This window comes from Aspergillus novofumigatus, assembly GCF_002847465.1.
Source record: "Aspergillus novofumigatus IBT 16806 chromosome Unknown P174scaffold_1, whole genome shotgun sequence".
Lineage (NCBI taxonomy): Eukaryota > Fungi > Ascomycota > Eurotiomycetes > Eurotiales > Aspergillaceae > Aspergillus > Aspergillus novofumigatus.
The window spans coordinates 70,121-82,457 of NW_020194274.1; the positions used below are offsets into that span (position 1 = coordinate 70,121).

Genomic DNA, 12,337 nt, shown 5'->3' on the forward strand with positions numbered 1-12,337 from the left:
TCACCGGCCAACGCCCTGCACCCAACAGGCAGCGTAATAATGGGGTAGGGTAGCCCCAGGGCTTCGTCTGCGGCCGTTCCCACAGCTGAACTCTAGTTTTAATGGAAGTTCAGCGTGATGATCTGCCCAACTGTCGTACCGTATTTCCTCTGGGTCCTTGCACACGCCGTAGGTGAATTCGAATGCTGTAATGGTCCAAACACTGCGCATACATTGAGGGGCATTGGTATACGTGTTGGCTGGCAGGACCTCGTCCGGCGAAGACAGACTGAATATTTCTCTGCGTTTTCTGTCCATGGCGAGCCCACTGTGATGCTCAACTTATACAAGACGACTCGGCTGATGGTGTCATTGGCGGCAGTGGTATAGTCAAGACGGCCACCATAGATGCAGGTTGCAGTGGCGTTCTGAGCTTGTAAGACGCACGTGTCATTGTCTGGATTGCTGACTGCATCCGGCATGACCAGAGAGAACCCAAGGAAGAGGTATTCCGCGTCCATCATCCGATTGGCGCGCGTGATATCGCAGACTCCGCGACCAAGTTTGGCCGCAATGCTGAAGATGCTATCACCCTCCAGAACCGTATAATAGAGAGTAGTGTTGGACGCCTTTCGGGGCGCCACATGAGGCACGGATAGAGCGAAGGCTGCAAAAGCCAGTGAGGACAGTACTGCCATAACGAATGGGACTCTGGGTGCCTTCTGGCTTACCGTTTCATCCATACCTGCGCCCAGGCATCGATGGCAACTTCATATCCATGGGTTAAAGGCGCATTGAGTGCTTCTCCAGAGACTATACAGCGCGATGCGGGGAGTGCTCTGTGGCGTCTTGCCAATTTCGGTAGTGAAGCCCGACATTAAACTGGATGTCTTCAAGTGTTGGCGAGCGTACTTACAATGTTTATCCGGGCTACTTACACCCTGTATAAATCCCGCAAATGAAGGAAGAGGACCTGAACTGTGTGCGCATCCATACTCCGATTTTGAATGTTGAAGTTGCTGGGGCGCAAAGGCCTTGATCACATTTGACACTGCAGTGGAGTTGTTACTGGGCTAGTAGATGGCGAGGTTTCCGTTGGAAAATTGATCGGGATAAAACCTCAGAATGGGTATGCCGAATGAATGACCGACTAGATCTCTGGTCATGTTAGAGTACCGAGCCAGCAATACCGTCCTTGACGACTCGGGGTTGGCATGGATCTCAGTATTACTTGCGTGCTAGTGATTGGAGGTATTATTGTAGATAAGCACAGATTCGTTTCGCCTTTAACTGTCTCTCGCGGGAATCTGACGGCTAGGCCTCTATATTGGAGGCTTAACCCTAAGGGCTCTCTGGAGGCTATGGAAAAAGCTAAGGCGTCATCATCACGAAAATGGTGTCAACTGATGCTATATACCTGGAACACAATAAAAAGTGACATGGATAAGAGTGATCTTCCGAGAATATCTCCGAAGTCTGTAATTTTCCTGGAGTCACGTATGAAAGTACCTATGATCCCACGGATAGATGAGTCGAAAATCAGTCCTTGTGGCTTGCCCTAGGTAACCGTTATAGCAAAGACGAGAGGTATAAAGCCATATGTAACGTCTATGATGCCCTCCAGACTGCCAGCAACAACTGCAATATACCAACCACAAGTGCACCAACATTAAAGATGATAGCCAATGTTAGCACGATCCTTCCCCTACTGCCTCTGTTGGCCATGTCAATGCCTTCGACACCGGAAATGCCCATCAACAAACGATCAGTCACCTGTCTGAAAGTCGGCGCTGTTGCTACAGCCACTTGGACCAATAGTGCCGGGCAGAGCTGTTCCTTCGTCGGGGTGGTCGGAAGCAATTATGGCACCAACAGTGCTGGAACAGGAGAGTAAGTTTAAGGTGCATTTTGCTGAGGCGTCTTAGACGCAGTCTGGCTAATCGGACAAATTTTTCAGTTATTCCTGTAATGGCCGATGTGGCGGGGGATGCACGGGCACTGCACTTGGCAATGCGTATACCCAAGACTGCTTCTCCCATGATATCTGCTCCTATTTTAACAATGCCAGCGGAGGGTCAAGGTGCGTCAGCATTGACGAACCTCGACTGCAAGACACCTATACTAATGCTATTCTAGTGATCCGAACTGCGGAACTGCTTATGATGCTGCAGTGGATGATTTTCTCCTTGGTGTTGCAGATGGATGTTCGCAGACAAATCCAGCTCTGGCAGTCTCAAAACCAAGTTTGACTCCTGTCTGTAAATAGAGCTCCCTTTTAGCCCTTTAAGGGCCTTGGTTGGACTCCGTGTCTCCAGATGTAGCCAGCCTGCTACCAAATAATTAGGAATTTCATGGGCATATGCGTCTCTCGTGCATAATATAATTGTTTCAATGGATCATCGGGATCACATTACGATTTGGACCGAACATTAGTAATATCGAGACAATTATCAATAGAAATTTTGAAAACTTCTGGCAGCCTCAGTGCCTGTGCCCTTTTCATCCCTCTGATCCGACTAACCATCACATACTGAGGAACTATGACAGGCCAAGGAGGATCACTGATTGTATACAGGCATTGCTGGAGACTTGCCGACCAAAATATCGGTACTCTTGCTAGGAAGAAACTTGGCCTCCTTTCCTGCTCGCTCAGCACCCTGAGCCTGAATCTTCACCTGGCTGAAATCAAACTTTTGCTCCGGGAGTAGATCATAGACGCCCTTTGCGTACTCCGGAGAAATGCAATACAGCTGTGCTAGGTATTTGAGTTGTATTTCGGGATACTCAACCACCTTGAGCATTCGTGCAGTGTTGGAATGAAGATGCTCCCTTGCTCGAGCATCCATGACCTTTTGGTATAGAGCACGCGGCTGGTCATACTCCGACGACTTCCCTTCGTGGTAGAAGTGAGACTTGCGGCTCACAGTGTTATCTGCCAGCTGGTAGGGCGCCTCGGCAGTATCCGGTCTGAACTTGTGTACGAAACTGTTGGGCGTGTATTGAGGATTCATCGCGTGGTTTGCATCCACTCTCAATGGACCATCGAAGTTGAGTGAAGAGTAGGACGAGGCCATGAATGGACAGTTTACTATATGTGTTAACTTGGATCCCTCGTATGAGAAGACCTTCTTACATACCAGGTACTTGATGCAAGTTGACCCCAATCCGATGATACTGTGCGTCACGATAGAAGAACATGCGAAACTGCAGCAGAGGATCCGGGCTGTCCTCAATTCCCGGCACCATGCTTCCCGGAGAGAAGGCGGCTTGTTCTACGTCTCGGTGGAAGTTCTCCGGGTTTTTGTTCAAGACCAGCTTGCCGAATTCATGCAACTGTCGATGTAACGAGTCAGTCACTATATCCCGTGGCTTAATCCAGGTGTTGCACGTACCGGGAACTGGCTCTTGGGCCACACCTTGGTGACATCGAATGGATCAAACCCCAATTTGGCAGGGTCAGCTTCCTCTGGCTTCATCATCTGGACGTGCGCCGTCCAGCTGATCTTTTCGCCCTTTTCAATGGCCCGATAGAGGTCACGCTTTGAGAAGTCTGGATCCTCACCACAAATCTGGATGGCTTCCTCGGCAGTGAACTGCTTTTGTCCGTGATCTGCGATGAAATGGTATTTGATATACACGAACTCTCCATTTTTGTTAACCCTGTCAACGTCGTCAGTATGTATTACTGTCTGAACAGGATCATTTTACCTACCATTTGAATGTGTGACATCCGTACCCATGTTGATTGCGCCACCCCACAGGTGTGCCGTGGTCGCTGAAGAACATCATGCCCGCATGGTTTCTATTGTCTGTTAGTGTCTGAGTTTCGATAATCTCCATTGCTCGCTCACCCCTCGGGAGTGTTTGCGAGCAGATCGAACAGAGAGTTGTAGTCCAGCAGGAAGTTCTGCGGATTCCGATACTGGGAGCGAATAACATCGGGGCCTTGAATGGGATCACGACAGAAGAACACGGGCTGTATCGCCACTGTTAGTCGCTGGCCTGCGCTGAAAATTGGGTAGGCATACAAAGTTTAATCCCACAATGTCATAGTTTCCCTCACCGGTGTAGAACTTGATGGCAAAGCCCCGTGGATTTCTCGCCTCGTCAGGGAACTCTCGGCCCAGAGTCACAGTCGAGAAGCGGACAAAGACTGGAGTTCTCACGCCAGCAGACCTCAGGAAATGCGCCTACAAGATTAGCAATCTGCGTTTGCTCCCGAAAGACTGAGGGGTAGCTCACTTTAGTCAGTGATGATACGTCTTTGGTGGTCTCGAAGTAACCAAAAGCTCCGCTGCCACCTTGACGTCGTTAGCTCGAGTGACGATGGATGATTCACAGTGATAACTTACAAGGGTGGACCATCCGCTCGAGTGGCTTCGAGCGATTGAAATGCTGCTGCTTTTGGAACAGAAAGGTATCGGACGCTACGGGTATGCCTCCCGCAGTCTTACTGTGGGCTGGGTCAGGAAACGGAATAGCTTCATTGTTCGTAAAGTACGGTCCATCATCCGCTCTCTTCCCTGCAGCTTGGATACCGGTCAATTTAGCTGCAGTCTTTGCCGGGCCATCGTTGGCGCCCTGGAACAATGAAGAAAGCTGCATAGGGCGAGGATCAGCTCCCGCCGCCCCGACGGCCTCGCCTATCGCCTGAAGAGGATGAGATGCCATTGCGAGTATTCAGATCGGATATATTTCTCTTAGTTCAAATCACAGCTTGTGGTGCTGGGAGAACCCGGTATACACGAACATATATACTTTTATTGATGGCCATCATAGTGACTCGGTAGCATCCGCAGCTCCACAAATAATGGGGTCAACATGACGTCCGCTCTGTCCGCATGTATAAACGAAGGAAATCATGATTCAATACTGGTTCATCCTGGAAATTACATTGATTAAACTAGAATTGAGTCAATTGAAGTGAATTGGCAGTCCTCTTTAGGAAACAGCCAAATTATGGAAGCATTACCCGCGCAATGGTCATATCATTGTTAGTGTCGCTTGTGTCAGTAAGGCAGCATTAATGCTCTGACAGAACCCCCAACCAAGACAATTCGATTCGTTCTAGATCTGGATAAACTTGCATTTCCCTGATACCATGCCTGATCGATACGAATTACTCCTCATCCCTTATAGGTAGATCCGGTTCCCATCCCAACCAATTATCAGCCAGAATCAAGAGCTCATGGGTACTACTACCTTACCTTGGAGACATGTCCAACGGCTAAAATAGCCTTGAGATATAGCTTTTAGTGAAGCAGGCTTTGGTGGACAAAACCAAACTTGAATGTCATAGGAAATAGCCGAGCTGACCATGCTGTTGCTAGCAGTCATTTTGAGTCTGTCTTATCGGACTTGTCTATGCTTTTCCGGGCTTCAAACCCAGATAAAGTCGTCGAGCCTCACGTTTTAACCTCTGTTGCTGGATTTCAATACCGAACTTGTTCTCTCTTGGCGCTTGAAGCAATGCTGAGACGGTTATTGAATGCAAGGAAATCAACTTTTGTATTAGTTGGCTAATTACATGCTAGTATAGCCCATGATGTTATTCCCATATTCTTTACCCAATGCAATGTCATCAATCATTAAAATGTCGCTGGAGGCGGGTCAGCTCGCCGCGTCCCACAATGCGTAGCCCCATTCCCAACCAGCGCAGTGTCCGAATGTCCGTAATTGAGCATCTCCAGATTCGCCAATGGCCGATCCGGAAGCGAAGATCTCAGGACCGGCCACATCCCGACCGTACCAGTGCTGCTTCCAACCAGCATTGGGCTGGTCGATGGCTGGCATCGCCCGCAGCCCTTGCAGCCTCTCATTGTTCTTATATCTTTCTACGGACCAGGGTTGAGGCGAGGGATCCCGGACGACCCGCACTGTGTCCATGAAGGAGGACTTGGAGGATATCGCGTTGCATGCCAACAATCGCCAGCGAGCTTCCCGGCTGTTCTGGGAGAGGACCTTCTGTAGGAAAGTAGGACCCAAGAGGACGAGATGATTTAAGTAGATGCTATAATCGTTTGCATCGTCTATGTGTGCCTGTCAGCGTAGGAGACATGGGTATCTCAGATGGAAAGAAGCGTACCAGAAGAACTGGGATATAGCTCCCATGGATCGGCCGGCAGTGAAGCTGGTCTCAGCGACCTCCACCGACTATCTGTGCGAGGAAACTCCTGCTGCATTTCGTCGAACATGCGCTTGTATTCGTTCCGCACGAGAACCCAAACCGATCCAAACTCCTCCACCTCCCACGGAGCCATGGAGCCGAAACAACGCCGCCACATTTCGTGGATAGTGAAGTTTTTGTACCAGGTGGAAGACGTCCGCTTGCACGTCGACATCGACGACTTGCAGAGGTCATCGGCCGGCTCTGTCCACTCTCGTGCGCCAAAGACGTTGCAATATGTTTGTAACCGGCACAGCGCTCGCAATATCCGTGCTTTTTCTGTTGGTGAGACTCGCAAAGGAGCGGCTTGCTGCCGTGGAATGGGTTCGGCCTGGCGCGAACGTCTCGCATGCGAGCAAAGGGTGTTTAACAGTGTCTGGAACGTTTGATGAAGGTGAAGAAGGTCGATACTATCGGAGGGGTTCAGCTTGCTGGGGACTGAATCGGAGATGCGCTGGCGATCGAGAACCTCGATGATCCTCTGTTTGTTGGCTGACTCCTCAGCATGGAGACCGGCGGATTGAATGGCCATAATAGGTTCTTCCAGCCCAACTGCGCCATAGTGTTCTCGTACAAGGCGATCGAGAATGCTTCTTTGGGACAAACGGTAGGTGCTCCGGTATGCTGCGGAAACTCGGATAAGATCGTGGAGGGTTTCAACATCTGGCATAGACTTCAGGATGTGAATTTTGAGCTCTGCTGGAAGAGTTTCTAACGCCATGGTTGTATAGATGTGCACGAGAGGATAAGAGTGACGCAGGATGATGCAACCTGATTGATCATGTTATGCAATTGGAGCTGTAGTTGTACCTGGGAATAGTGGAAGAAACCCGGGGGTATATAAAACAAGTCATAGCTGTTAATGTCTGGATTTCTGTGTCGAATCATACTACTCCTTCTTACCCTTCAAGCACAAAATTCTGGGGTAAAGAATTCCCGCTGATGGCTTGCTGCTATTCTTGCTTTCCCCACAAAGCACTAAAATGGGCGAATATTTGGGGCCGAGGATACCCAGAGCTCCACCGGGAATGACGGCAGCCAGGAGGCGGTCATACCGGAATTGGTGCTGATAGGCTCCCCTGCCAGCAGGGGCTTTATTTGTTAGGTAAAATATTGGCCTCGCTCATCATCTGACATTGTTAATGAGCTGTAGCTAAAGTCGTGTTCAGTTCTAGACCAGTTGCGTGCTTTGTCGAAAATTTCAGCGTCAAGAGGATTGTCCTTGGCACCAAGAAATGCCTCATCATGACTTTCCCCCTTACTGGACTTTTAGGTAATAGATTGATTCTATGGATCAGATGACGTCAAATAGCTGGGATACTTTTCATCTTCAGCCAAATGGAGATTTGAGGCAACTCTGCGCCAGAATATCTAGATCTAGACTTTACAATGCAACGATTGACTCAGATCTACAGTCAGTACAACAGAGCGTGTCCATGATACTTTCTCTGCTCGTCATTCATCTCAGATTCTACCCCGGTCCTCTTCGGAAAGCCATCGAATGACCGAGCGTACGTGGCAATCGAGTGTGCGACCAGCTTTGTACATATCAGTAATGGTTCTCGACTGTAGAGACAGAACAACTCTTACCTTGGTATTCACCTCCCAGGCAGTGAGATTGACATTGCTTACGTCGTCACAGAGCTGGTGGTAGCAGGGATCAAAGGCCTCTCCAGCGACACCTCCGAACATCTTCTGCTCTTCCTCTGTCTTGATCACCTCAGCTCCAGTAGCGATTCCGCCGCCGGGGATGCCATTCCGGATGAATGCATCATAGTCGCTTCGTCCATCAAATGGGATGTAGGTGAAGTTCAATCCGTGCGCCTCATAGAACTCGGTGTAGAGGTCCCGCAGCTGTTCCGATCCGACCGGGTTGACCGCGTTGGTGGCGTTGTAGACCTGGTAGGCAAAGTTGGGCGAGGCCAGCATGTCATAGTCCATAAACAGCCGGATCTTCAGGTTCTCAGCCTCGGACAGCACCGAGACATAGTAGTCCGATCCGAGCAGTCCTTCTTCCTCCGCGGCCCACCAGGCCAGTCGTACACAGTTGTTGACCCGGTACTGAGGCAGCAAAGAAGCGATCTCCAGCAAGGTCAAGGAGCCCGATCCATCATCGTTGATGCCAGGTCCTTCCATCACGCTGTCACTGTGTGCACCGGCCATCACGCAATTGTCGGCGTCTCCTTCTTTGGTTTGCGCAATGATATTAGTGGTGGTGATGGTCTCCACCGTGGCGTCCATGTAGGCGATTGCATCGACCTTCTGGCCGTGTCCGAGTTGTTCTAGGAAGGGCGCCGCATCACTGTCAGAAAGGCCAAAGGTAGCGACATGGTTGGGAGACGGAGAGCCCAGAGTCCCTCCGAGGCCGCCTTTTTCGTTGTTGAAGATCACCGCAGCCACGGCTCCGGCCTTTCCAGCCAAGGCGGACTTGGTACCAAAAGGACAGCTGCCTCGGCTGATAAATGCGATGGCACCCTTGACCTCTGGGGGTAGTCTGCTGCGTCACAGCCCAGGCGTGAGACAAGCACCAGCGGTCCGTACACCGGTTCGTGGTTCTTGGTGGGGGGTGTCAAGCCCATGGGGAGAGCAGACTCTGGCACGGTGTGGCCTAGCACCAACCGTGATTCCACCACATTGCCGGTAACTGCAGGGAAGGTCTGGTTAGAGATGGTGTAGTAGTCGTCGAAATCCGTCAGAGTCGCATAGATGTAGTCCAGCGTCCCCAGATGGCCTGTGGTCACGTGAGTAAAGCGCCTTGCGATACGCGACGCCAATCAAATTCAAACGAACCTTTACTGCCAATCACGCGTGTGGGATGATTATACTCGTCAGATCCGCGTTCTGCGATGCTATACAGGTGCTTGGCTCTGTTGAGTAGCTTGCCGACATCGATCTGGCTTTGCACCGCGGAGGAGCTGATCAACTCCTTCCCAGCCACCGGAATTTGGGGTTCCGAGGCACCGAAGAGAGGGAGCTGAAGACCGGCAACTTCCCCTGTGAGAGCAAGAGCAGTGGCCAAAAGGCGTATTGGTGAAGCTAGCATTCTGAACATCAGTAGTGGTGTGCAATTGTCAAGAGGAGGGTCATGCTGAAGGAGTAGGAATCATGGTGGTCATGCCTCAAGGGAATAGCCATTATGTGTGGGGCATTGCTGGCAAAGGGAGTCCAATCACTGATAAGTGTCGCTACAGCAACAGATGAGATGGCCAGATACGGAGTAGAGTAGATTGACTTATGTCCGTCACCCGTGTTATCTGTGTAAGGTGATAACTGATAAGACCGGGATAGTATCAGCAATATACAGATACTTTAGTCTACCTTAGATACCTGAGGCTCTCGATAATACCCAAGGTATCCGATAAGACATCCAGGGAATTACCGGGAATTACTTATCCTGAAGTAGTTTCAAATGAGCATCTGCTCTATTTAGTAGAAAATAAGGCTTCAATGCATACCTACCCTGTGCCTGTTCCAACATCCAACACACATACGATCCCTACGGGGGATTCTGTCTGTATGATGCTCTCCTCCAAACCTGCTATTCATGAGAACGTGTTGAAATAAAAGTAAAGTTTCAGAATCCCTAGCGATTTGTACAGCAGATCTAGGCCGAATGAAGGTCTGATTCTTCTCAAATGAATGACTATCTAGTCCCAATCCATACCCCGATATGGCGAAGAGGAAGACATTCAAATCGAATCCATAGAAAAAACGAACGGTATCGGATATTGCAAGCGTGACAGTCTTCCGTCAATTCAAATACATCCCAATTCCATAAGAGGTAAAGTAGGCCATCAGAACGGCCAAAATGCTTCTGTTAGCCATCTACGTTCGAACAGTGGGCGAGTCCACTACCTACAGACACGCATAGAGTGCCGGTCCTATAGCACGGGTGATTCTGTTTCACCAGTTAGCAAAAGCTTTCTCAGAAAAGAAGCATAACCGATTTGACTACTGATATGAAGGGAAACTTACTGAGGTGCAGGAGTACCATGTTCCCGCATCCCCTCCAAGGGATTTATCACCCCATCCATATAGCCTGCGCCACTCCATCACGGCTCTTACGATACATATGACTCCTTCGCTGTCTCCTGGCTCCATTTCCTGACTGAACCACTGTTTGCCGTATTCCAGCAGGCCGAAGATGGCCAGCTGGGTGAGTTGGAACTTGATTTTCTCAAATATATGTCATCCTCTGTATATGTAGAGGGCACGTTATTAGACAAAAGTTATTGGGCATGGCAACTTCTGGGGACAGAGGTCAATCAAAGACCGTACAAACGAAATGTCTATCGGGTATCATCATATGGCTTAACTACTACAGATGGTACGAGCGAGTGTTCTCAACCAGAACTCCCAACCTCTCCCACCAGCCTTCTACTCCCATATCCTCTCGGCCACTATACATATCGATCAGTATCATATGCCGCAACAGTCATGAATGCAACTTACTCGGTCTTCTCGTTTATCCAGGGTTCAGTCTGTCCTTCTGCCGTGTTCGGATTGCGGAATATGACATTCGATTTCTGGCGCCAGTGAGCTTCAGCCGGCCCTCATCTTTTTCGAGTGGAACTTACCATGCCAAGGGTGAGGTGTATGGCTGCAGGCGATGGTGCATACTCTTCCTCCGCCCTCCGTCCTTCAATCAACGCTTGGATATTCCTGGCGACCACGCCGGCCTGCACGGATCCTGGTCGAGCGGCCTTTTGCGCACCAGTGTCGGCAATGTCACCCACGGCAAAAATGTTCGGAAAGCGTTCATCTTGTAGTTGCAAAGTAGGCCGAACTCGAATAAACCCATTATCCAGATTGATCAACGATCCAGATCTCGAAGGGGTCAAACTAGTCAAAAGGTCATTATTAGGCCGTTGGCCCGTTGCGAGAATGACGAATTCCGTCGAAACCTTGCTGCCGTTGGTCAACTGCACATCAAATGGCTTTCCATCGGTAGGGACTCCTTCTGAAGGTACGGTCGCGCGAGCGCTGACAATAAGCCTACAGAAATTGACTCGTCAGTCGAAGTTCGGTGCTGGGTAAGTCTATCACGTGTACATACCGGACCCCTAGCTCGTCGAGTCGCTTTTTGATCAGCTCATGCAACTGCTCATGGAATAGAGGCATGACTCGTGTCCGAGACTGTACAAGAGTGACGTCTTTATCAGGATAGTACTCCTTGAGGTCCGTCGCCATCTGCACCCCAACAGCACCTCCACCGACAATCAGGATCGACTTGGCCCGCTTGATATCGGCCTGGTGGTTTCGCAAGTACTCGACGGAGGACACCTTGTCATCATTTTTCATGCCGCCGGCTGAGCGAGCCGAGTCCCAGTGGCAATTGCTAGATAATCATAGGGGATCTGCTTGGAATCCTGCCACTGGCGGTCCAATGTCACAAATCGTGGGTTTACCGAAAGTACTCTCGCTTGGACCACTGCATGTGTGGATGGACCGGAAACAGAGGAGAAGATTCCGGTGTACGGGATGAAAGCTTTATGTTCATGACCGGGTACAATGGCAAAACGTGGCTGAGATGAACAGGTTAGCGACATCGGGATACGGAGGAAGAAACCTTACAAAAGCAAAGAGATGGTGAAAATGGCTATGTGGTTCAATCAGGAGGACCTGCGGGAATTAACATGTGTATTCTGGCCGTGATGGAGTATAAAGTACCCGATGTGTTTCTGGAACAACTCGTGCGAGTTCCTGAGCAGTGGCCTTATACAACTTATCAGTATGAAATTCATTTTACGTCTTGGTGAAGGACGTACTCTTCCCACATAGGACCCTCCCACCACAATGATATTCTTCAAAGGTGCTGCCATGTCGATCTGATGTTCTTTTAAGCTTCTGTATTGGTGTCCAAAGCACAGAATGAAGAGGATGAGGATATGACCCCCAACTCCGGGATTGTGCATTTATATATCGGCATTGGAGGATCGGATACACACCCGGATCAAATAGGACAGAGGCAGGACTGATTGATAAGAATTATCAGATCATCTTTTCTGCCCGGCAGTTGTCAGTCCCTAGCATTCATATTTCCGAGCTTTGAGCTGTCCTACTCCATTAGGCATAAAGTCCGAATACGCCGAGCCGGACCGCTTAAGATTTTATCCGGCAAGCCACAGGTTAACTGCTATTGCCGTGGACGCATTCGTGATAAATTTCATAATTAAGATTGCAAGGCCATGC

The 12,337-nt window shown here is 49.8% G+C and overlaps 6 protein-coding genes across 6 annotated transcripts; 1 reads left to right on the top strand and 5 right to left on the bottom strand.

Annotated features, from left to right (window-relative positions):
- Positions 1 to 677, bottom strand: P174DRAFT_415671 (LysM peptidoglycan-binding domain-containing protein; the record flags this gene model as incomplete). Its single annotated transcript, XM_024824432.1, has 2 exons — positions 1 to 268; positions 328 to 677. 2 exons carry the CDS (start codon positions 675 to 677, stop codon positions 1 to 3), a joined length of 618 nt encoding a protein of 205 aa, XP_024686480.1.
- A 977-nt stretch (positions 678 to 1,654) lies between these two features.
- Positions 1,655 to 2,245, top strand: P174DRAFT_362782 (uncharacterized protein; the record flags this gene model as incomplete). Its single annotated transcript, XM_024821878.1, has 3 exons — positions 1,655 to 1,869; positions 1,937 to 2,059; positions 2,116 to 2,245. The coding sequence occupies 3 exons, from the start codon at positions 1,655 to 1,657 to the stop codon at positions 2,243 to 2,245; spliced, it is 468 nt and encodes a 155-aa protein (XP_024686481.1).
- Positions 2,246 to 2,537: 292 nt separating this feature from the next.
- On the bottom strand, positions 2,538 to 4,650 carry P174DRAFT_381064 (catalase; the record flags this gene model as incomplete). Its single annotated transcript, XM_024823054.1, has 8 exons — positions 2,538 to 3,067; positions 3,117 to 3,312; positions 3,372 to 3,639; positions 3,692 to 3,781; positions 3,831 to 3,955; positions 4,008 to 4,169; positions 4,222 to 4,280; positions 4,332 to 4,650. 8 exons carry the CDS (start codon positions 4,648 to 4,650, stop codon positions 2,538 to 2,540), a joined length of 1,749 nt encoding a protein of 582 aa, XP_024686482.1.
- Positions 4,651 to 5,536: 886 nt separating this feature from the next.
- Positions 5,537 to 7,085, bottom strand: P174DRAFT_436333 (uncharacterized protein). Its single transcript, XM_024826010.1, has 2 exons — positions 6,065 to 7,085; positions 5,537 to 6,008 (listed from the first exon to the last, which is right to left on the bottom strand). The coding sequence occupies exons 1-2, from the start codon at positions 6,675 to 6,677 to the stop codon at positions 5,590 to 5,592; spliced, it is 1,032 nt and encodes a 343-aa protein (XP_024686483.1). The 5' UTR covers positions 6,678 to 7,085; the 3' UTR covers positions 5,537 to 5,589.
- A 469-nt stretch (positions 7,086 to 7,554) lies between these two features.
- Positions 7,555 to 9,220, bottom strand: P174DRAFT_436335 (M28 family metallopeptidase). The gene is made up of 4 exons (XM_024826011.1): positions 8,936 to 9,220; positions 8,627 to 8,876; positions 7,736 to 8,600; positions 7,555 to 7,683 (listed from the first exon to the last, which is right to left on the bottom strand). Exons 1-4 carry the CDS (start codon positions 9,186 to 9,188, stop codon positions 7,561 to 7,563), a joined length of 1,491 nt encoding a protein of 496 aa, XP_024686484.1. The 5' UTR covers positions 9,189 to 9,220; the 3' UTR covers positions 7,555 to 7,560.
- Positions 9,221 to 10,267: 1,047 nt separating this feature from the next.
- On the bottom strand, positions 10,268 to 12,118 carry P174DRAFT_436336 (NAD(P)/FAD-dependent oxidoreductase). The gene is made up of 8 exons (XM_024826012.1): positions 11,914 to 12,118; positions 11,816 to 11,860; positions 11,720 to 11,767; positions 11,522 to 11,670; positions 11,202 to 11,483; positions 10,723 to 11,140; positions 10,598 to 10,671; positions 10,268 to 10,545 (listed from the first exon to the last, which is right to left on the bottom strand). The coding sequence occupies exons 1-8, from the start codon at positions 11,965 to 11,967 to the stop codon at positions 10,464 to 10,466; spliced, it is 1,152 nt and encodes a 383-aa protein (XP_024686485.1). The 5' UTR covers positions 11,968 to 12,118; the 3' UTR covers positions 10,268 to 10,463.
- Between the last annotated feature and the right edge of the window lie 219 nt (positions 12,119 to 12,337).

Bases quoted from the DNA above. Each gene is read 5' to 3' on its own strand.
- P174DRAFT_436333 (XM_024826010.1), bottom strand. From the start codon at position 6,677: ATGGCCATTCAATCCGCCGGTCTCCATGCTGAGGAGTCAGCCAACAAA. The intron at 6,009-6,064 runs GTACGCTTCTTT...AGGCACACATAG, and splicing joins GCTATATCCCAGTTCTTCTG to ACGATGCAAACGATTATAGC.
- P174DRAFT_436335 (XM_024826011.1), bottom strand. From the start codon at position 9,188: ATGCTAGCTTCACCAATACGCCTTTTGGCCACTGCTCTTGCTCTCACA. The intron at 8,601-8,626 runs GTCAAGGGTGCC...CGCATTTATCAG, and splicing joins GCAGCAGACTACCCCCAGAG to CCGAGGCAGCTGTCCTTTTG. The intron at 7,684-7,735 runs GTAAGAGTTGTT...ATATGTACAAAG, and splicing joins CCTGGGAGGTGAATACCAAG to CTGGTCGCACACTCGATTGC.
- P174DRAFT_436336 (XM_024826012.1), bottom strand. From the start codon at position 11,967: ATGGCAGCACCTTTGAAGAATATCATTGTGGTGGGAGGGTCCTATGTG. The intron at 11,671-11,719 runs GTAAGGTTTCTT...TGTTCATCTCAG, and splicing joins TTCACCATCTCTTTGCTTTT to CCACGTTTTGCCATTGTACC. The intron at 10,672-10,722 runs GTAAGTTCCACT...CACTGGCGCCAG, and splicing joins TACACCTCACCCTTGGCATG to AAATCGAATGTCATATTCCG.